Source organism: Microtus ochrogaster, unplaced genomic scaffold (genome assembly GCF_000317375.1).
Source record: "Microtus ochrogaster isolate Prairie Vole_2 unplaced genomic scaffold, MicOch1.0 UNK35, whole genome shotgun sequence".
Taxonomy (NCBI): Eukaryota; Metazoa; Chordata; class Mammalia; order Rodentia; family Cricetidae; genus Microtus; species Microtus ochrogaster.
In genome coordinates this window covers 1,891,869-1,916,013 of record NW_004949133.1, presented here as the reverse complement: position 1 = coordinate 1,916,013, position 24,145 = coordinate 1,891,869, and the positions used below count along the sequence as shown (strand labels likewise).

Here is a 24,145-nt window from a genome sequence, read left to right as displayed (position 1 = left end):
CACACACACACACACACACACACACACACACACACCCCTACCTACCTCACATTGCTGCATTTGTCAGGGCCAATTCAGTCATCTGGACCTTCAGTTAGCCTGAGTATATCCAAATGACTCTGTGTCTGTCTTTGCCTCTTCCTTTCCTGCCCGTCTGCCCATCTGTCTGCCTCGGTGAAAGTCACTTCTCTGTCTTATCACCGGCTACATTCACTCTTCCCGTAGTTTTGTAATGTCCATCTCACCGGACATGGTGAGAGACGAGGAAAAGGCAAGTGTAAGAAGAAAGTTTCTAATTATGAAGGAAAATAAAACAGAAAAACTTGTCTTTTATATACAGAAATGGCATGATAGAGCATTATCATTAAAATCTCATTAGCAAATGATTATTATAAATGTTTTGTTGTAAATTAGTAAAGAAAACCTGTTCTTATCCCCAGGTACCCTGTTCTCTCATACGTCACTTGCAGAATCAACTGACTACTGCCTGCCTTGTCCCTACGCTCACCTCTGACTCATTCCTGCCACTAGTGTCGTTAGTATGAGTCACACTGAGTGGATAGGGACGGTCAAAAAAGAAAGATGTAGCAAAGACTCAAATTTGGGTTGAGGACTTCAGCAGAGTCATTACGCATCTTGAATTTTAGTGTGTAGGCTCTTGGTAAGCTTGGTTTCGAATGGTTTTATGAATATTCATAAAAACTGTGCACTTAACAGTTGTGGCCTGAGGTCTCCATATAGTTCATTCTCTTTGATCATTGTTATTTTGAAACGCGTACTGATGATGTAGCCCAGGTTGGTCTTGAACTTACTATGTAGCCAAAGAGGGCTTCAAAATGATCTTCCTACTTCCTCCTCTTTAAATGAACTGCCACGACTGGCCTGATGCTTACTTTGACTTATAAACAATATTTTGATATGGTGTCTGCTCCAATAGTTTGCATTTAGATGAAAAGAGCAGGAATAATACAAAAGAATATCATAATACTAATAATAAAGCCCAGTGCTAACTGAATGCTTTGTATTTTCCAGTTAACATTTCCTAATATTTTAAGTGTCTGAACTCTTCCAGTTTTTATAATGCCTCTGTAGGTGCACGCATGTTCTCTCATGGACTAGGTACTTCAGAAGGTCAAGGTACTTAACTCAAGGTCACACAGCTGATGTTATTCTCATCTGTTTGGTATGGTAGCACAGTATCATGAACCTTTCTGTTCTTTGTGACTGTAAAGGACCTTAAATCCTGGATTTGAACTTGGGGGATTTGGGAGTCATTTTGGAAGAAGTGAACTGCAAAGACAGACCTGGTTGGGATAAGAAATTGATCAAATGAAAGGGGAAGGAGAGAATGGCAGGATCTTTCCCAGGCAGCAGGGACCCAGAGTAGGGTCGTGAAGGATGTGGAGAAAGGCATGACCACACACTGCTAGGTGAGTGTGCCAGCATGAGAGCAGGGACAACATGCATGAGAAACAGAGGCCCCTGTGCAGCTGGTAGGTAAGGAGAACTCTCCAGAGGGTAGCAAAGGTGGCTGATCCTGCAGCTGCAGAAGCTTAGCGCTTTCCCACAGGCCATTTGCTTTGTTATCTGTTTATCTTTGTTTCAGGACAGCATGGCCCAGCATAAGCATAGAAAGCCTAACCAGAAGTCAGAAAAGGAGGGCTGAACCCTGTAAAAAATGACCATCTGCTTGTTTCCTAGATCTGAACAGAATTTGGGAGATCTGAAAGTGTCTTCTCTCTGGCTTTACTGAACTATAGTTGACACAGAAAACTGGTTTGTGTTTACAGGACACAATGCCGTGTCTTCACGTGTATATACCTTGTGAAATGATTATCATAGAACCAAGATAATCTACATACGTGTGTGTGTGTGTATGTATGTATGTGTGTGTTCCCAGCCTCACATAGGTATAGGTATCCTTTTACTGTGAGTATGGTGAGAACATTTGAGATCTATCCCCTTAGCAAGTTTCAAATGTATACTACACTATTGATCTCCAAACCCCTGCGCCCTGCCTTCCGGGACCCACAGTGTCTGCTTCTTTCTCTGGTGCCCTGACCTTTCTTTGTCAGTCTCCCTTTCTCACTCTCCTTCTGCCCAGTGTTGTGCTGCCTGAGCTCTGCGAGCCTCTATGGGATGCTTCCATCCCACTCCTCTCCTCACAGCCACATCGTCTTCATAGTATCAGTTGCCATCAGTATTCTGATGCCGTCTGCATTACCCAGAGTTCTGACCTTTCATCTAAGCTCCAGGCTCATATATTCAATCAAACCTCTCTATTTGCATATCTCATGAGTACCTCGAATTCAACACTTTCTGTACACAGTCCACATTCTTATCACCTGGTATGAGCTCCTCCTCCTCCTCTTCCTGTGTTTGTAATGATGCCATTGTTCTTATGCTTTCCAGACCCAGCATCTTGGGTTTTAGCTTTCAAATCTCTACCTCTTTTGAACAGTTTTTTTAAAACTGGGCACATGTCACATTTGGGGCTTTCCAGAATCTTACAAACACTTCATATGTATTAGTCCTACCCCGCAACCTAGAAGAAAGCCCGATTTTCAGCTTGCTTCGCAGTGCAGATGGCTGCAGCAGACCAGGGCTTGCCCTAATGGGTGCTTTCCAGGTGAAGTTTGAGGTTGATATCTTTGGCATAAGAACCAGGAACATGCAGGGCATCCACCTTGCCAATATGGCTGTGATGGAGGAGGATCATCTGTCTATCTGTTGTTTCATTGGTTAATTAATAAAGAAACTGCCTTGGCCCTTTGATAGGACAGAAAATTAGGTAGGCGGAGTAGACAGAACAGAACGCTGGGAGAAAGAAGCTGAGTCAGGCAGTTGCCATGACTCTCCTCTCCGACAGAGATGCAGGTTAAGAATCTCCCTGGTAAGCCACCACCTCATGGTGCTACACACATTATTAGAAATGGGTTAATCAAGATGTGAGAATTAGCCAATAAGAGGCTACAGATAATGGGCCAGGCAGTATTTAAAAGAAAAAAATTTGTGTGTTATTATTTCCGGAGCTAAGCTAGCCATGCTGGAGCCGGGTAGCAGAACTTAGCCCGCAGCTCCGATCTACATGGCTGCTTTAGGGGTGTCTAGATCTTAGGCACCAACTGAAATTGCAGTAGGATTGCTGGCACTGAGGCAGCATCAGCACTGAAGTTGTAGTGGTTGCCGTGGGAGCCAGATCTTGACATTCTGCAGGTGTCAGCAGCAGTGTGTGTCCTCCTTTGAAACAGGTTTACTGTGTGGTTTGAGGTGTGGGTAGGAAAGAGGCAGGGACCCCTTTCCTGTGAGTTTACACCAGACTTTGTTCCTTCAGCCTTTAGTGATCTCTGAGGGGTTATTATCTTTAAGAAAACAGATTTTATTAAACTACCTGGAGTCAATTTTGTTGTTTGCAGCAAGAATCTTGAACACTTTGAGGTTATTGATTCTTGTGTGGAAGGAAATTTAGCTGTATTTTGAGCTGTGTAACAGGTTCAGGGAAGGATGTGATGAACAAGAAATAGGCACAGATAGAGTTGGGGATTTTAGAACCTACCCTTCCATGGTTTGACTCAGCTGTCTGCATTCCTAAAAGTTGTTTTGCATATTGAGTATGGAGTTATTCCCACATGTTTTAAAAAAGCAAGGCATAACACGGGGAGGGAAAAGGAAAATTACCTGAAGACAATAGACTAAAGCACAAACTAGCTGAGTATTCCTGGTCAAGTAACTCCATCTCTTCATTTCATTCCAGTTCCACTAGCTTATCTTAGCTCCCAGTGGGCGATTAAGAGTTTCACCTCTGTGTCTGAAGCAATTATATATAACACGCACGTATAAAATATTATGAGATAACTTCCATTCCACTCGAGTAGGCTTCCACTTTATAGAATTCCTACTTACTGAGAATCTGACCCTGAGCCAGGCACCATTGTACATATAGTGCATGCCTTTAATTCCAGCACCTGAAGGTGTGAGCCAGGTGAACCACCAATCCACCAGTTCAAGGGAAATGTGGGACACAGAGTGGAGACTGTGTCTCAAAATCTTTTTTAAAATTGACTCTGAACCAGGTGAATCCAAGTGCCTTTCCCCCCTAATTAATCCTTTATAAAGCCATTTATCTGGATGTAATTAATTCTGTTTCTAAAGCATTATTTATTTTATTGTGGATCATAATTGGTATTAATGTTATTGCTTATGAATTTTGAGGTGATGGAATAGTGAAGTACGTTAATGAAAATTAGCAGAGCCCCTTACGTTTTAGATTTAATCATTGTTTTTATCAAATAGAACTGTAAGCATGGCAAGAGTAGCTCCTTTGGGAATGGGGATATTGCTCAGTGGCAGAGTGCTATCCTAGCTTGCATAATGTCATCAGTTTAGTCCCCTCACACTGGGAAATAAAACTCTGCCTAATGTATTCCTACTTCAAATTCCACTCACTAGCAGCAGCTATTTTAGCCTTTTGGTTTTGGTTTTTCTGTTTCGAGATAGGATCTCTTATTGAAGCCCTGACTGGAATAGAACTTGACATGCAGACCAAGTTGAGGCAATTGTCTCAACTCTGCTTCTCAAGTGCTTGAGTGTTAGGTAGGTAAGTGTGTGCCACTGTGCCTGGCCATGTCCAGCCTTTCCTACTTTCCTAATGACAGTACAGACTTTCTCTCCCAGTTATCTATGTTCAATTTCCTGAAAATGAAGCTTCCTCATGCCTCTCTCTCTCTCTCTCTCTCTCTCTCTCTCTCTCTCTCTCTCTCTCTTTCTCTCTCTCTCTCTCCCTCTCTCTTATTTTGAGAGTTTCCCACATCTTACAAGCACAGATGATTCCAATATACAAGTGCAGTCGCTTTACAATTTCTGGTTAAATCCATGGACACTTGGTATTTTATATTTACTAAGTGAACAAATAAGCAAAACTCCCAGTGAGCAGAAAAAAGATAGGTAACTAATGTGAACAATGACAGGCATGGCATCGCCACAGATCCCATGGGTATTAAAAGCCTAGTGAGTAAATTTGTGTCCAATAATTTGAAAGCCATGATGAGCTTTTTAAATAATTTATTTAATTTTATTTTACGCACATTGGCATGAGGGTGTCAGATCCCCTGAAACTGGAGTTACAGACAGTTGTGAGCTCTCATGTGGATGCTGGGAATTGAACCCAGGTCCTCTGGAAGAGCAACCAGTGCTCTTGACTTCTGAGCCAAGAGAGATTTTTGTAAAAAGCCATAGCCAAGACCAAACCAAACAACAAAAGGCATTTCCTTTTTTGTATATGAGTGATAAGCAAGACTAAGTTGAAAGTGAAAACTGAATTTTATCTCCTGAGAAGTGGTGTGCCTAGGGATAAATCTAACTAAATATGTTCAATATCATACATATAAAGAAAACCACAAAATGGAGAAAATAGGTCGAAGTACGAAGTGGAGACATATCTCATGTTCATGGAGAGGAAGATTTAGTATTATTCATAAGTTACTCCCCAACTTGATTTATAAGTTAGATGCAATAAAAATTCCAATGAGTGACTTCAGGGATACTCAAAATTGATTTTAAATTTATTTGGAAAAGTTGAAAACCTAGAAAAGTTCATGGAGTCGCGAAGGATAAACCGCTTGGAAGACAGATGCTGCCTAGCCTTGAGACTGACAGCTGGGCTGCGGAATCCAAGACAGTGTAGCAGCCAGGACATAATATGCAAATGGGAGTCCCGGAGAGAGCTAAGAGTCTCCCTGCTCTCACAGAGTCCCAGGTCAGGTTCCCAGCACCACACAGATGAGCTCATATCCAATTCTAACTCCAGTTCCAGGATATCATGTTCCCTCTTCTAGACTCCACAGTTTCCTGCACACATGAGGTACACAGAAACACATACAGTCCCCCCACATATATTGATTATATATAAATGCATATATAAATGTATATAAATACATATATATAAAGTCAATAGGTCAGAGTACAAAGTCTAAAAGTAGACCCAAATAAACATGGTTAACTGAATGATCTTTAACAAAGAAGAAAAAGTAAAACAATGATTGATTAAAAGGTGCTCCTTTCTCCCCTTTTTAGTAAAAATAGATTTTTTTTCTTTATGGCTAGAAACCAAATATGAGTGAGTACATTCCATGCTCCTCTTTTTGGGTCTGGCTTACCTCACTCAGGTTAGTGTTTTCTATTTCCATCCTTTTGCATGCAAAATTCAAGAAGCCCTTGTTTTTTACTGCTGAGTAGTACTCTAATATGTATACATTCCATACTTTCTTCATCCATTCTTCCATTGAAGGGCATCTAGGTTGTTTCCAATGGGTTTCTGATCCTATTGCACGTACTGGCTTTGTGGGAGCCTAGGCAGTTTGGATGCTCAACTTACTAGACCTGGATGGAGGTGGGCGGTCCTTGGACTTCCCACAGGGCAAGGAACCCTGATTGCTCTTCTGGCTGGGGGGGGGCAATTATTGGGGGAGGGGGAGGGAAATGGGAGGCGGTGGCGGGGAAGAGACAGAAATCTTTAATAAATAAATAAATTAAAAAAATAGATTTTTTTCTCACTTAATATATCTTGACTACCGTTTCCCCTCCTTCTATTCCTTCTAGTTTCTTCCCACCTCCTCTCCCATATAGATATACTACCTTTATGTTGTTCATTAGAAAACAAAAAGGCTTCTAAGGGATAATATATAATATAATAAACAAAAGCCAGATCACCAGATTCAGACAAAACAAACAGGAGGACACAGAAGAAAATGGACAATGTTTCAGATGATGGTTGGTGCTACCTGTGGGTTAAAGTAATGTAGGGAAGGGCATAGAATTGCTGTACAGTGATAGCTTGTTGATAAGATCCTGTTTGAGGGTACAACTGTGGCTGTGTGGGGTGATTCTTGTAGGGATAGATTAAAGGGGTCCTACATTGCCTGGCTGATTATGTAATCGCAGGGCATGGGTAGGTGTTCTTCTGCTCCCATGGCCTCTGGAGCATGTTTCTGTTAGAACTGTCCTCATAACTTGTTACTGTATACGTTAAATTGTATCTCCACTTCCATGACTTCTAGTAGTTACTCTACACCTAGAACTTTCCGATTTACTTCTATACTCTCACATCTGATCCATCACTGTGAGCATTAACATCATCATTGTTGATTCACTGAGTTAGAAATGAGGTACATCACCAGCTTCAAACTTGGGCCAGGAGTCTGAGTAATGATGGGGGATTTTATATGCATTTTTGCTTGCCTCTGAGATCAGCAATTTTTTTTTTTTATTTTTGGTTTCGTTTTAGTTGGGTTTTGATTTTGGGCTATGTGTTCTCATATAGCATAGATGTTGGTGTCAAACTTTTTGTGTACACCAGAGTGACTTGGTGTTTTCATCCTTGCCTTTACCTTCTGTGCACTGTGAGAACGTCTATCTCTGATCAGACATCAAGTGGTACCTTAAGTTTGTTTGCTGCACAAGATCAGCTAGTCCTCTGCTATCATTTTTTTTAATCTCGTGGTCATTTCTGTCTTTGAGGCACTGTAACTTTAGGGTGAAACAATAGGAAGTGTCTACAAGAATTATTTTCTGGGCTATGAAAGGAAGATTATCTCCGCTGATTTAGCTGTATCCGATCAGCCATGGACCTGGGAACGGGAAAGTCTTTGTGGTGCCTTGGGGCAAAGAGTGGTGCTTACCAGAATATTGAAATGTTGCTTCCTGTGCCAGATGGAAGCCAGCGCATGCTTATTGGGCACTCAGAGACCAGAAGTGAAACAGAGTGTTGGATCAGGGTGATTTTCTGGTTTATCCACAGGAAAGGAAGCCTGTGAGGACCAGCCACGCTGCTCTTCCTCTGAGGATTTGAACCGGAGCAGATGACATCAGCTTCAAAAGCAGACATTTCCTTTACTGTGCCTTCAGCTCCATCCCCTGGAGTCTTTTGGTTGGACTCACTTCTCTTGAGTGCCAATCTTTCTTAAAGATTTCCTGCCAGCCTTTTTAGGAGACTGACATTTTCTGCAGTCAGTCTTGATTTTGCAGGATCCCCAAGGTAACTTCGGGGGCAGTAGCCCAGTAGCTTAGTGACTTAAACCCTCACAGGACACTGGGAGTCTTTAAGTAATAAATGCCTTGCCTCCCATGGTACAAGCCTTGCCATGCCTGCCTGAGCCCTCTGAGTTAGCCCAGACAATCAGCCAGTGATGTCATTCCAGCTGGCAAGCTCTCAAACTTTCTTCCTCCTCTGTCTTTTCAAAGGATGGTTTTAGAAAAACACCCATCCATCTTTTTCTTCCAGTTTCTAACACAAGCCGTTGCCTCTCATCCCAGGTTAAAATGCTATTCCTTACATCACTCCTCTGAATCTTCTCTTTCACTTTTTATATTCATAGCTGACTTTGAGTAATTACTGATCTGTGGTAACTGTTACAAGTTCTGGATTCAGCTGCATGACATTGTAACAGCAGTCATGTAAAAGTTCTGATCACCTTTCCCTATTTTACACTGGAGGATGTAGACACGTTAGTAGGCTGTAATTTACCAGATGTCACACAGCTAGTAAAATGGCAGAGCCAGGATTTGAGTCTGTATCTGTCTAGCTATATGGCTGTCAGCTGTAGGCGGCAAATGAACACAGTTGGAAATCCCTGAACAGTTCCGAATTCTTGGCACGGGAAAGGTGGGTGTCTGTCCTGCACAGCTGATGTCAGGCTCAAGAAACGGAGAGTGGGCTTCCTTTGTTTCAGAAGGTGTGCTGCACGTTAGGAATCATCCTAAGGCTCACTCACATGAGCAGTTTCCCCTTTGTTCTTCAATACCACAGTTCGCCAGCCCCTTCTAGATCCTTCTCATCAGCATGAAACCAGCCTAATTTCTCCCATAGCAGAAAAGCAAGTGAACAAATAAGCTTGCGAAAATTACTTTCTCCATTTTCTGCCCTGCCCTAATCTTCAATCACATTTCCTTGGCTCTTTTATAGCAAGAGTTGGGCTTGCCTTCCATCCTCCCGTCCCTGCCCTTCTACCTGTCACCACTAACCTCACGTGACTAATTCCACAGCAGATCTGCAGTCCTCACCTTGCCTAGCATTACACAAAACGAGCAATCAGAAGAGGCACAGTTGGTCCCATGTTTCCTTTAAGAAGGATCTTTTCTTAGCTTCCGGAACACAAGTGTGTTATCATTTCCTGCCTCCCTCAAAAGCCACTTCCTGAAAGGGTCGTTAGAGCTGTGACTGGCAGTGACCAAAGAGTTAGCTTTGACTTGTTTCTCTCTCTCTGCCCCCTTTCCTGGTGGATTCACCCATTCTGAGTGCACTCAGGTCCATGCAGATCGGAGAACCACAGGCCAAAATAGGACTCCATCCCAGTGGGACACAAGTCTCTGCTTGGTGACAGCCACGTCTTGATGATCTGTCTGCTAAGACTGACTTGAAGATAGCTGAAGCCCAAGCCTAGGGTCCACCTGGGGTGCCTCTAAACTGGGTCACACCTGAGTCTCACAGTCAGAGAAAACTCTGTAGTCTGAGTAGGATTGTGTCCTTTACCCGCTTCAAGGCTGGCAACAAGCTAGTCAAACTTGAGTCTGCCCCACTGGCATGCTGTTTAATGCCAGTACCAGTTGGGAGGCTTCATCTGTGAGCTGTGGCTTGCTTCTAAAGGCCTTTACTTTCTGTTTGCCACTAGTTCCCATTGCAGGAAGCAGAATTCGGGGCTTTTGTGCTCTGTTGCCTTTGGGTAGAGTCCTCTCCACTCATCCTCTGCCCTACCCAGATCCAAGGAGGAGTGGCAAAGGAAATCAACAATCTGGCTAACACAGTTCTGGTTTGTCAGTCTATCCTGGGCAGAGGTTAAAGAATTCTTGCAGGCATTGTGCTTCTTGGTGATGGCCTGGAACTGAGTTTAAAGTCTAAGGCCTGAACTTAATTTCTTGTCCTTCTGGGCTCCACACTTCACGGACTTGAATGAGTCTCAGCATGAACAAATCTTTCCCTATAGTTTTTTCAACATGTCTTTTCTTATCAAATGAAATCCAGACACAATGGTCTCTTCATTGGTGGTTTGGGCTGTGACCAGCTGATCGAACTCTGTATGCCTGAGGAAGATGGTTGCTGGGGGTCCTTAGTTAGCTGCCACCTTGTATTGTTATCTTTTCTGAGTCAAACCCAGTGAACCCCGAGTACAGCCCAGAGCATGGAGATGCCCAGAGCTGTGGTTTTAGTTGGAGAAGCCTAGTCTGCTCACTCAACACATGGTTAGTGAAAACGTGCCAGATCCCCGATGCCGTTTTAGGAGCGAAGGCTGCAGAGATGAGCCACAGAGTCCTTGCCCACCGGCCACTGTCTTTCCAGCGCAGAATGTAAACTAGAACACAAAGAAACAAAGATACCACATTGCTAAGTCGACAAACAGAGAGAAGAAGGAGAGAGTGTGGGGCAGCAGAGAGGAACAGGGTCAGGGCCGGCTTCATAAAGTGCACCCAGGGATGGTTGAACAGACATCTATAGAGGATAGATTTCAGCTTTGCAGACGCACCATGAAGAGAGATGAGCAAGCAAGGGAAAAGCATGGCAATTATTATACTATTATTAAAATTGCCAGAGAGTTAGATACAGGTATTTAAGGAATAGTTGTCTTCAAATCATACCCAATAACATCCACATATATACTTTCCTTAATTTAAAGGTGTTATTGCACATTCTCTGAATAATATGAAGGCAGTTAGCAAAAGAAAGGGCAGAGGGCTTGGGTTTAGAAGATTGGAGGCCAGCCCATCTACGCATCCTTGTGTATCTTCAGGCAAGTCATCCCACCTTGAGTACCAAACTTAACCTACAGCTGACAAGCAGCTGATAGTTTCCAGGGAGGCCATACCGGCCACTTCTTTGAGTTGGCAAGAATCCCCCGAATTTAGAGACAAGTCAGTCCTGCCTATATGTTTGCTTTTCTTCCCGTCTTTTAGGCTCTTTGTGCAAGCGCTTTGAGTATGCATTGTGCATGGCACAGCACTGTCAGATTGCAGCTGGGACTGCTGATGGCCACAAGGCTGCTAGCCAGAGTTGAACGCATTTCCTTTGTATATCATCCGCCTTCTAATACCACCCCACTGGTTGTTTGCTTGTGGTGCTTGCGGCTGAACCCAGAGCCTCCTGCCTCGTAGTCACGGGCTCTGCTACTGAGTTTCATCTTGGTCCCAAACAAATACTTTAAAACCTTTTGAGTGGACGTCTTATGCAATAAAATGCAAATTGTATGCAAATAAGAGAACCAACCTTCAGAGAAATTGGTGTCTTAATTTTTCATATAAAATGTGATTATGTTTTTATGGAAGAGGGGTCTAGGAAGATGAAGGTTTCACGCAGGAAGCACGCTGACGTGATCAGCATGCTCCATATACTAAGGCAGTGGAGATTTCCTTCCTGGATATTATCAGAAGAACTGGGCACACTGGTGCAGAGTTATCACTGTGGCTATTTCGGGTGTATCTCTTGTGTTGCAAAGGAGACTGATGGTAGTTTTGGGCATTGTGTATGAACACAACCCATGTAAGCAGAGCGATTCCATCCCTTGTGTACCTGCCCAGTCTTTACCAGGAACAATGATAGGAAGGCCACATTAGCTGCACTCTTTAGAGCCCAGGGACGTTGCTGCACTGGTGGGGACCCTCCAGGTCTTTGGCCAGTTGTTTTCCTCTCATGACACCCTCTCTTGGTCATATTTCTTCGACCTGGTTTTCTCCCAAGTAACATTATTATTGTCAAGCATATTCCTATACATCTTCATCAGCTATCAGAGCACATTGTTTATTTATATGTTTTGACCGCTTTTCATCAAGGCTGTAGATAATTTTCTTGCAGATATATGTTTTTTCACATTTTCTGACAACAAAGTGTTTATTAATTATGGACACTCAAGGCAGTATCTTCCCAGTTTGGGGCTTTTTTAAAAATGCTTTCTTTGTTTGTATTTCTTATGAGGAAATTTAGCTGGGAGAGACTTGGGGGAGAGGAGGGAGGGGAAACTGCAGTCAGAATATAATATATGAGAGAAGAATTTAAAAAAGCAATTTAGAATATGAATTCAATGAAACTTAATACAGCCTTGCCTCTCTTATTTGTCCTTTGCGTATATTGTTTAGTAAACTTTCTTTTTCCTAGACGTAAAGTCAAGAAAAACAGTTTTTCTCAACTGTATTACTATTCCTACTTAGGTATTTAATCCAAGTGAGTTTGTCCTTTGTCTGTGATATGAGATGAAGGGTAAATGGTATCACTCTCCACATATTTTTTTTTCTGAAACCTTCTCATTGCTGGTCATTTTTTAAAAAAAGATTTATATACATTGGTCCCACACCATGTCTCTTTGTAAATATGGTACACTGTTTCAAGCTTTCTTGTCAGACTATCTTTGGATCTCCAGCACTGAACTAACAACACAGAGACTATTATTAATTATGAAAGTTTGGCCCTTAGCTTAGGCTTGTCCCCAACTAGCTCTGATAACTTAAATTAACCTGCATTTATTAATCTAATTCTGCCATATAGCTTTTACCTTTTCTCAGGACAGCATGTCCGACTTGCTCCAAGCCTGTTGAGGGATTCCACATGCCTAGTTTCCTGTTCCTCTTCCTAGTTTTCCTGAAACCCCGACTAGCCTCTACTGCCTAGCTATTGACCATTCAGATTTTTAGATTACCAATGACAGCAAGACATCTTCAGACAGTGTACAAACATTGCACAACAGCCCACGTTATTTCCACACCACGTCTCTTTGTGTTAGAAGTGATTCAGATTTTATGATGACTTATCTCTACTTATGATCTGATTTTCTTAATCATTACTTCTTTATGGAAGAATTTATAGGTAGTAAGCACAGTGTTTCTTGGTGACTATTTTAATCATTTTGAATGTTATTGTCCTTACCTTTTCATGCAGATCTTCTTAGATTCATCCTTAGAAGTTCTCTTTGAGGTTTTACATGTAGTTTGAATATGAATTGACAAGGTTGACACCTTCACTTTATTGAATGCTCCCATTCAAAGTATCACATGCATCCTAAATTAACAGAGAGACAAACTACTGTACAGGGGGAAGAGTCCTTAACTAGACCAACTCATATTTGAGAAGGTGATTCTTGATAACAGTAAATGGAGAAGACATGGTCTTTCTGATGCGATCATGGGAAAATTCGTGCCAGGGTAACAATAGGGTCCTCACAACATTTCATACCACATACAAAAAAATCCAAAGCAGGTCATAGCTACAGACGTTAACAAAGGACATTTAAAATCTTTAGAGAAGAACACAGGAGAAAAAAAATTTGATCTTGAAATTTGAAAAGACAGAACATCAAAATGTGATCTGCTAGTGAACTAACTGGTAAGTTGTATTTCATGTATATGTATGTCAAAGTTTCAAATTGTATGCCCCGAAGTATGTACACCGTGCACACGCCTCAACAAATGTGCCTGAGAGGGGACAGGAACACAGAACAGGACTTTAAGAATTCCTGCTGCAGCATGTGCCCTGTGAAGGTGTCCTGTCCTTTCCCGACATGAGTGACCTTGCGTAGGGATTTGCTTTTCATATTTCACCCAGTTTTCTCTTGCGGCGCGGGTACCATCTTGGATATTTTCTCTTGACCACTCACTCACCTCGTTTATCTTGAATGTAGATTTGCTTGGCGAGCGGCGATCCTGTGGCTGAGGTTTTGTTTCAGGCTGATCTTGCGCCTGTGAGATGGAGCATGAATACAGGGAGATACTCTTGTTGACCGGCCTGGAGGAAATCACCGAGAAGGAACTGCAACGGTTCAAGTACTTTGTCATGGATGAGTTTAAGATCTCTAGGAGCCAACTGGGTGAGATTACAAACAGGACCGAGTTAGCGGACCTGCTGATTCAGAGCTCAGGCCCAGCGTTGGCAGTCACAAAGACCATTTACCTTTTCCGGAAGTTGAATTACATGCACGCCGCAAAATGTCTTCAGGAGCAAAAGAAAAAAGGTATGTGGAAATGCCCCCTCCTTTAATGACACAAGAGCGATACAGCACCCAGAGTGTTGCATTAATTTGCTCAATCACCAACCATCGGTCCCTTCGCCTCCTGGCCTGAAAGGCACTAAAAATTACGTTGCAACTTCCTCAGGCATTTTTGTTGCCAGCACTTAGAGCTGCCATCCATTGTCTCCAATCTACTTGCAGAAACTGTGCACACGAGATGGCAGTGTTAGTGTTCAAGGTCCCTTTCCATGGTACTTAAAGCTTTCATACTTCACTGAGGGCCTGACAATAATATCAGCACAGCGCAGCCTAGAGCAGACAAGCCAGAGAATCGCCTCACTTGGTCATAGACTATTCACTTCCATACTAAGCCAGCCTGCAAAGTCCCAGTCAGTCTTTCTTTAGGAAGCCCTTGTGCTTCGAGTTCATGGAGTTTCTACCTTTACACATCTCCAGAATAGATGCCACTATCAATTTCCAGGATACAAAGGACGTGCTTGTATTCGATAAACCGCCACCAAGTCTCCTTCAATTATATGCACTTTGTCCCAATTGCTCCCTAAGAATAACTGGTGAATCCTTTGTATTTAAATAGCTAATAGAGCTGACAAAGGAATGCTTCATCAAGAGACTCCCTAAAGTGATAGATTCCAGAAGCAGTCCTTTGGGGACACTAAGTAATACAGAAGTTGCAAATTTTTAACAGCTTGCTGAGAAGAAGGGTGTCTTGTCACGTGGGTGACCTGACTTCTCAATAGATATTTATATCCAGTTTAACTTACGAAGGAAGGTTAAAGTTCCATACAGATATAAGTTGTTAAGTAATTTTGAGGAACTTAGAGCAAGGTTTGATGATGCCAAACACTATTTTCAAAGGGTGCCTGAAATTCGAAGGAATATGTAGTTCTTCCATTTGACCACCGGGTGGCAGTAAGAACACATACTTACTCCAAGTAGACACTTCCTTATCTATTGCAAGTCAACTGAATACATTTGATAATATCTTTTACCACCTCCTCCATCAATTCATGTTCCTGATTTTTGTTTCCTAGCTAGGATGACATAAAACCCCCCTTCATTTTTCCCCTTCCATTTTACCATGTCTAGTGTTGGTGGGATTCTATCAGTTTGATTAGCTCTAAATGACCTAGTTGGGAGAACTAGTTGAAAACCAGGAGTGACTGACAAGCTCCCCTTGATGACCTAGAAGTCATTTTAGTTCCTATACTCCTTCAAAGCTCTATGTGAAGCCATCTGCAAACCCGCTTGAAGTGTAGCACAGGTTTGTCAGTGATGCCTCTGGCCGTTAGGGCAATGTCGATTTCTGGGTTCTTTCCTGGAAGTTCCCACCTAGTGTTTACTCTGGTAAGTGTCCATCACGAAAAATGGAGATATTTGGATACGTTAAAGAATGACAGGGTTCTGACTATGAGAAAAGGCTTGAACAGGAAAGCTGATGAAAAAAATTATAAGGGCACATAAGTATGATAAAGCAAATCTAGCCAAATTCTTTAAATATAACCACGAGTTAGACAGATGAAAAGTGTGCATCAAATTATGAGTATATAGTGGAAAGGTGGCGCTCTGCCGAATGTCTCTGCAGTAACACTATGAATGACGTTTAAAAGAGATCAGTGTGGTTGGTGCGGTGGGATCCAATGACGGGTTTATTCCCTTGAGATACTATGACTCTCCCTTCTCCTCTTCTATACTGTCAGTATAGACTGAATGTTTTCATGTGCTTGTTTCTCAGAAAAAGAAAAAAAATGATTTCATAGAGCTAGTCACTGGAAGATCAGCCTAAGTTCTTGTAAGCATTTCTAGCCATTTTGACATCACTCACCTGCCAACATTATTTACAGCGTTCATGCTCCCTAGCAGAAAAATGGAGTTAAAGTATTTCAAGAAAATCTAGTAATGTTTTAAGTTAAGTTTATGGTTTTGTTTTTGGGCTGCATTCAGAGTTGTCCTGGGCTCATGTGACCCACAGATCATAGGTTAGACATGCCATGGGCTCATGTAATCCATGGATCATGGGTTAGAAAAGTCCTGGGCTCATGTGACCCAAAGAACCTCGGTTAGACATGCCCTGGGCTAATGTGACCCAAAGAACCTGGGTTAGACATGCCCTGGGCTCATGTGACCCAAAGAACCTGGGTTAGACATGCCCTGGGCTCATGTGACCCAATGAACCTGGGTTAGACATACCCTGAATTCTTGTGATCCACAGACCCTGGGTTAGACATGCCTGAAAGAGTCTCTGTAACATCCCTGACCAAGACTCAACTACCTTCTTTTGTCTGAGATATAGTGACAGAGTACCTTGTTATGTGACTAGAGACCTCATTCTACTGCTTTCTATATTCATTAAATCATTTGATTTCTAGCAAAAGCAAATCCATCAACATTCCGAATGGTTCAGATTCTGTGAGAAACCACATCTAAAAATTTCTTAAGACATGCTTTTCTCGTGAGTCCCTTAAGCAATTGAACACTGGCCACCTTGATAGATGGTCACATCAAAATCAGGACAAGAAGTTGCTGTCTCAGAATAAAATAAAACCTAATCCTTGACCTGGGTACCCAGGATCTATCACACAGCTGCCTTATGGGGGCATTGCTGAAAAGTGAATACGTCATTCACTTAACAACCTGCTTTTCCATTTACTAATATTCCCTTAATTCTTTATGGTTATCAGCAGCTCCTTTAGGCTCAGGAAATTGGCATGCAGGACTCAGGTCTCTCCTTCCAGCAAGGGAGACATGGGGCTGACCTCAGGTCATCGGGTTTGGTGGCAAATGCCCTTACCCCAGAGGCATCTTGTTTGCCCACTTCTCCCTCTGTTGAGGGAGAGTTTTCTAGGTAAAATATTCTTCCTTAGCAAATATGCAGTTTCTTCTCCATTGCTTTAAATACAACACCGCACTGTTGCCTGGCTTACATGGTTTTTGCGCTGGTTCAGATGAACCGGGGCTCTGGATGGTCCAGACTTTGGGTCTCTTTTTTTTGTGGTTGGTGTCTGCACATTTGAGGAAGAGAAAGCGGTAACAATTTTTTTTTTGTCTTTACTCTTCTACTTCTTCATTTCCTCCTCCTCCTCCTCCTCCTCTTCATCCTCCCTTTTTCTTTCACCCAGCTGTGCTTTTGCATATGTCAGCCGGTATGGGCTGTGGGGAGCACCTTCTTCTCAGGTTCTCCGACTGGACCAGGCTACTGCCTGTGTCCTGTGGTCAAATAAGGATACATTGCATGGTCCAGTGAGGTCACTAACTGGATGTTGCTGCAGTCAGGTAGAGCTGCTGGCTAGCATCTGTAATCATCTTTAATTATTAAGTTTATGTGATGTAGGCCCTAATCGGGCCTCTATTTGGACATGGCCATGAGTTGGGTTCCGAGACTGGAAAAGGCTGTGGGTGCTGCTCTTGGGCCACTTGGAATGGCAGGGCCAGAGACTATGCTACACAGCTATGTATAATCTCAGGCTTTCCTTCCAGTTTGGGCTCGCACTGAACCTCAGGCTGCACTAAAAGTCTTCCCAGTCCTATCTCTCCGTGGTCACGAGGGTTGGAGAGACCAGATGCTGAGGAAATATTGGGGCACAAATTTGCCTTTAACAAAAAACCTTTTTTGTAAAACCCCGGGCTGAGTGGGCGAGTTTCATCATAGGCTGTGGCCAGCAGAATCAAATGTTTCCTCTTAAGGCTATTTGAGAACATATGAGATTGCCTATAACCTTCCAGAAGCCTGGTGCCTTGCTCTGAGGCTGGGCAGGGTCATCACACTCCACGTGTGCAAAGGTATACACCCTCCCCCAGCAAGTCTGGAGGAACCTTACACAGAGTGCTAAGGCTAACTGAACAGTTGGCAGTAGCTGTGATTCAAAGCCAACAAATCTGTGTGCATGCATTTTTGTTTTGTCTTGTTTGTTTTTCAAGGCAGGCCTTCTCTGTGTAGCTTTGGAGCCTGCTGTCCTGCAACTAGCTCTTGTAGACCAGACTGGCCTTGAACTCACAGAGATCTGTCTGCCTCTGCCTCCTGAGTGTGGGATTAAAGGCTTGCACCACCACCACTTGGCATATACATGCCTCTTAAAGTACTATACCATCTTCTCTTTAATTGCACAACTCCATAAGGCAGTGCATGTACTGGTCCCAGGGAGACCCACTTCATTTTGTTTCTTTCTTTTTTTAAAAAAATTTATTTTATTTATGTATACAGTATATGCCTGCGTGCCAGAAGACGGCACCAGATCTCAGAGATGGTTGTGAGTCATGATGTGGTTGCTGGAAATTGAACTCAGGATCTCTGGAAGAGAGCAGCCAGCGCTCTTTACCTCTGAGCCGTCTCTACAGCCCTGTTTTGTTTATTTCTAATTGGCCCCCGTTATTCCAGTCTTGCCAGTGTCCCCAGTGTTCCTCATGAAAATGAGCCTTCTATAAAGAATCCTCTAATGCTGAGAAGGCCACAGGCTCACCCTTTGCCCTCCATCTTCACCATAGTAGGCATGGGGTTGTGCTATCTTGGAAGGGACATAACATTGTGAAAATGAAAACAGTTCTCTTACCTTCAAGACATTATTGGTTCCATGGTTCTAGAAGATACATTATTTGCATTCTGAGATGTTCCCTAATGTGCCTTGTCTGGGGATAGTCATGAGTTGTATTCTTTGGGGGACTGACGATGGGAAACTCCTAGTCCATCATCCTGCTCTGTCTCCCTTCTAATTTTGTTCTTGAGAGGTCATGATATTCTAATGTCTCAGCCATGCTTGCTCATGCATTTTAGGTTAACGTACCTCTTTTTGATTCCTCCTCCTCCTCCTCCTCCTCCTTCGCTTTTCCTTCTTTCCTTCTCCCCCTTCTCCTCTTTTTTCTTCTTTTTCAGTTGAGAGTAGATCCATGACAAATAGAAAGAAGAAAGGAACACAGCAAGTAGAACAGAGAAGTCAAGATGAAAACTGTTCTGGTGCCTCTGCCACCAGCGGAGGCGAATCCTCCAAGAAAAACTCTTCTCCAGAAGTCCGTCCTCAGGCTAAGGTAGGCCAGGGCATCTCCGTGGTCCTCGTGAGGACCCCCTCCTATGACTCTCCCTCTCATCCAGCTCAGGAAGCCTGCTTTTTGGCTCAGAGCATACAAAGCAGGAAAGCAAGGCCAGGATAAGAAAGATCTGTCTGCATTACAAAAAGAAAAGTCAGTCAAATTCATCAATTTATGTAGCCTGGAAGCTTCTAGTTTCTGTCACGCTCTGGGCATACTAACACATTGCTATCTTAGCCTCTCCTGGAAGAAAACTGCCAGGGACCATTTTCAGTGAGTATGTTTTAGGGTGTGGTTGGCATTCAGCTTGTGAGGAGGTTTAGGAAGTGAGGAAAAGGGGGAGAATTTCAAGTTCAGTGGACTTGCAACCAGGAGTTCAGTCTGTGCAGTGAGAGAATTAGGGACTAAGAACGCCCGTCAGGGTTGTCACAATGTGAATGGAAACGACATCCCTATACTCACTATGTGCCCGCTCTTTTAGTGGGGAAATGGCTCTTTGTAACAGAGGGAATAAAACTGAAGATAGTCTTTGACCCTTAGTCCTGACAGAGAAGCATGCTGGGAGCCACCACAAAACCCATCAAGCACATGCAGTTTTATTCCCCATGAAGGCATTGTCATCATTTTCCAGAGGGATGAGTTTAGGATATGTCCACCATTCTGCCTAGAGCACCCACCCACTTCCTCTGTGCTTAGCTCAGAAATTTCCAGAATTGCCAAGAAAACAATACTAAGGTTTAAATGTTGCATTTTAATCAAAGACATGAAAATACATATTGTATAGTCTGATAGATACAAAGAGAATTCCTAGGCCTGGAAACAAAAAGTTCTGCAATAGTCCTCAGTGAACTTGGCATTTTCCTGCTTTGGATCAGATTGAGTGTGGGATGCTGATCATCAGATGTAGTGTTGGGCTCACATTTCAAGGTCTCCCAGAAATCCAGTTCAAAATCTACTCTTCCGGGCCTCTTTTCCTAAGTGTCTCTCTTTGCTTACAGGTAGTTAATTACTTGTAAGACAATAGCATTGTTTCTAAAGCATACACAAGCGTGAGCAGACGCATAACTGCACCTGCAGTTGCACACACACACACACACACACACACACACACACACACACACACACTGTGTCCTATCCCTCTTATTTTCTTAATTTGGAAGAACAAAAACCAAGATGAGCAGACAATCACCGTAGTTTGGTTGTGGAGAGGAAAGCCCATTTATCATTGGGAACATCCCTGTAGTGAGTTTATTGTGCGTCCTCAATAAGGAATGCACTTTTGTCCTTTGTTAAATCAATTAAAATGGTTTGTTATATTATCCCCCTGAAGCAGACTTAACATTTTATATGTTGTGTTACAATATTTTATTTGACAAAATCCTTTTTTTTGGTATTTAAATGATTTCAGTCATTTATAACTACAAACGTTAAGATGTAACTTTTTGGCAAGCCTTAGTATATAATTCATGGCTTCTAAGAGTAAACTCACAAAGGTAGAGCTGATCCTGATTCCCACTCTCCCTTTAATCCATCTGCAGGCGCTCATCCCGGATCTCTTTGTTTACTCGCACTTAATGATCTGTGTTTTATTGTGCACAGGATATTCCTGGGGATGTGGAGCGCTCTGTGCGCATCAGTGAACCTTCCCACCCTTACACGAGAGTCCCATAAACGCTCAGAACACTGTAATAGAATCACAAGAAGACAAGATCAGATTAAGCACCAGCAATGATTCAGGTTTCTGACACACTCTTTTCCTAAATTATATGACAAGGAAGGAATCTGACTGAGGAATTCTGTCTCCAGGGTCAGCTCCATGGCCCCACCTAAATACAGAACATGAAGTATCCATTTTGTATTTTTTTTTCAGTCTAGATAATTCCAAGTCTCTAATCTTTTCCTCACTTCTCCATCTTCCCTTCAGCTCAGCCTTTTCTGGCTTCCTGGGGTTTATCGGAATGAAGGCTGCCTCTGTTACAGTGTTGACCCATAACTAACATCTCTTCTCTGTGGTCACAGCCTCAGAAGCAGCAGATCGTGGCAGAGCAGGAAGCTATCAGAGAAGGTTTACAGAAAGATCCACTGGCGGTCTTGGTGTTGAAAACTACGAATCCTTTCAAGTGTGAGACTGAGGAAGACATATTCCATGCAACAGTGGCCAACTCGACCGCATTTTTCTTCGTAAAAGTTCTATATGCACCCTTTAAAGATAAATTTACCCCAAGGAGAACAATTAAAATATCAAACTATCTTTGGCACAGTAACTTCTTGGAGGTGACCAGCTCCTCAACTGTGGTTGATGCTGACCCTGACCACACAGTCTGTGTCCCAAATAACATTAGGCTAAAAGCTGGAAGAACTCCCACAATTAAGATGCTGAAGACCCAGCCTTGCGGAACAATTGTGAATGGGACGTTTAAAGTCCAGAAGGTGAGTTCCTGTATGCAATTTTATACTGATTGGTATGAAAAACATAACACCTATCCTAAGCTTTGACAGAACTCTAGAAATTATGTTTTATTTTTTTTTCTCTCTATATAGAACAGGACAATTGAAATCAATTGAATAATTGATTTTAAACAATTTTAACAATCAAAAAAACAATTTAATAAAGTTAAAGATTTGTAGGATAATAATTTGCCAAAACTTGTGTGCAAAGCTCACAAAAGTTTTATACTGTGTGTATTTTGTTTGCTTCGTCTTTTGAGACAGGGTCTTTTACTGTGTAGCTTTAGTTGGTCTGGCATGCTCTAAGATTCCTCTGCCTCTGCCTGCTGATCCATGTGCATGCCACTGCCCCCAGCAAGTGTTTTGAAGCCACTTTTATTTACGTTGTTACCCTTGTAACCTGTGAAACATAGACGTGGCTATTTCCCTGTGTTGATTTTACACACTTATTACCATCCACTTTCAAAGTCACTTTTGCTTTGAGCATCCTTCAGATGTGTGCTCATTGATGAACGAGGGGACTGATGAGCAGGCCCTGGAAGACCTAGTGTTGAATGAAGAGAAAGGAAGAGTTAGAGAATCCTAGCTAGATGCTGGGTACCTTTGTTGGAGTTTCCGTTGCTGAGAAGAGACTCCATAACCCCCAGCAACTTTATAAAGGAAAACATTTAACTGGGACTGGCTTACAGGTTCAGAGTTTTCATCCATTATTCTCATGGCAGGAAGCATGGCTGCATGCAGGCAGACATGGTGCTGGAGAAGTAGCCGAGAGTTGTACATCTGGACCCATAGACAGTTGAAAGAGAGAGTAAGCCACTGGCTTGAGTTCCTAAAACCTCAAAGCCCACCCTTAGGGACATATTTCCTCCTGTAAGATCACACCTACTCCAACAAGGCTTAATTTTTTCATATAATGCCCTTCCCTATAAACCCGTGGCTGCCTTTTTTATTCAAACTATCACATGGGAATCAGGGAAACTATCTTTGCGTGAACAATTTTCTGGCCTAAGACAGATCCTGAAGGACCATAGGGAATATTGATGATTTCTTCCCCTAGTAGCTGGATGACCTCTAGCTCTGTCAGAAAAGGTAGCAGGAGTAAATTGTCTTCCTTGAAAAAGTAAAGCATAAAAATACCCATTTTTAACTTCTCAGTTTTGAACTTTCTATTTGGTCAACTACTCACTAATGTCTATTCACATGGTCAATCAAACTAACTCTCAAATACTGTACATATTTTACGTATCTAACTAGTATCTGGTCCCATTCAATCCAGATTTGATTGTGAATGATATGTTGTCCTTGATATTCTGACTTTTAGACTTCTTCACTAGATCTTTTATTGTTAGTTTGTGCATCTCTCTAGATTAAAGTCACTAAGTGACCTTCCTCCTAACCACAAGGTCTTCTCTTCTCTTCTCTTCTCTTCTCTTCTCTTCTCTTCTCTTCTCTTCTCTTCTCTTCTCTTCCTTCCCTTCCCTTCCCTTCATTTCCCTTCCCTTCATTTCCTTCCTGCTTTCTTTTCCTTCTCTTCCTTTCTTATGCTTCTTGTACACTGGCCCTGGAGAAGCCCCGTTTTCCCCAACTATTAGTTGTTTCTTTGAGCCATCCTGGCTTCCCAGAGGAAAAAAGTCTTGGGCCTAGAAAGATGGACAGAAGAAAGATGGACAGAAGAAAGATGGACAGAAGGGACATGCTTTTAGTAGGATTCTCCTACCTCCTCCATTGACATTTGCTAATACCGGTTAGGTCGAAGCCTGTTAGTTTGGAAGCTGGAATTCCTCCTTATATTTCTTTTGGAAAGCTGCTCCTGTCTTGTCTGAGGATTGATTTACATGCCGCTCTTCCTTAGTCATCTCAGTGGAGCTTGGTTGTTGTTTCCTTTCACAGATAACAGAGCAGCAAAAGGACAGAACACTCTATGGTGTACACGACAAAACAGGGGAGATGGACGTGCTGGTGCTTGGAAACCAGGACAAAATAAAATGCGAGAAAGAAGATAAGCTTAGACTCGTATTTTTTGAAGTGTCAGAAGATGGAGAGAAAACACAGTTGAAATCAGGACCCTACAGCTTCTTTAAGGTATGGAAGAATGTCAGTTCTCAAAAGACTACATTATTTTGTGTTTTATGTCAGAAAGCAGAAAAGAGGCTGATGAACAAGATACGACAGAGAAGAGCTCATATGTAGTGCATTTTCATCTCACAAAACTGAGGAGCCTGGCTTTAGAAAATTCATATCCTAGATGCCCAGCTATAAACCCATGGGTGTCACAAAGACACACATACAAACTCTCTCTCTCTCTCTCTCTCTCTCTCTCTCTCTCTCTCTCTCTGAACTCCACAGTGAGTTTTTGGATGACAGTCTAAGTCTAATGAAAGCAACCTGCCTGAAGTTGCACAAATCATTCTGACAAATGCAGTTGTAAGTCAAGACAGACTTTAAAAACCTTGAAAACAAATCTCTGAGCAAGTCCAACGTGCTGCGCACTGCGCCCCTGTGTGCGCTCTGTGCGCTAGAATCCACTTAGCAAGCTTCTGGAAAGGGGCTGGAGGTTGAGGAAACACACACAGAAACAGACACACAGACCTCCAATCACTGGTACAAAGCCCCTCTTTAATAGCACCATGGAGGCTTAAATACCCTGCAGTCAATGGCCAACAGGTGAAAATCCCATCCTC

At 42.6% G+C, this 24,145-nt stretch overlaps 1 protein-coding gene across 1 annotated transcript in view; it reads left to right on the top strand.

Moving 5' to 3' along the window:
- The window catches only part of Aim2 (absent in melanoma 2), a 43,103-nt gene that overhangs the window by 18,115 nt on the left and 843 nt on the right, over window positions 1-24,145 (top strand). The window contains exons 2-5 of the mRNA XM_026789978.1: window positions 13,653-13,982; window positions 18,865-19,016; window positions 21,036-21,450; window positions 23,362-23,546. Of these exons, the coding sequence (XP_026645779.1) occupies window positions 13,718-13,982; window positions 18,865-19,016; window positions 21,036-21,450; window positions 23,362-23,546 (1,017 nt within the window). The 5' untranslated portion in view covers window positions 13,653-13,717. The remainder of the gene's footprint in view (window positions 1-13,652; window positions 13,983-18,864; window positions 19,017-21,035; window positions 21,451-23,361; window positions 23,547-24,145) is intronic.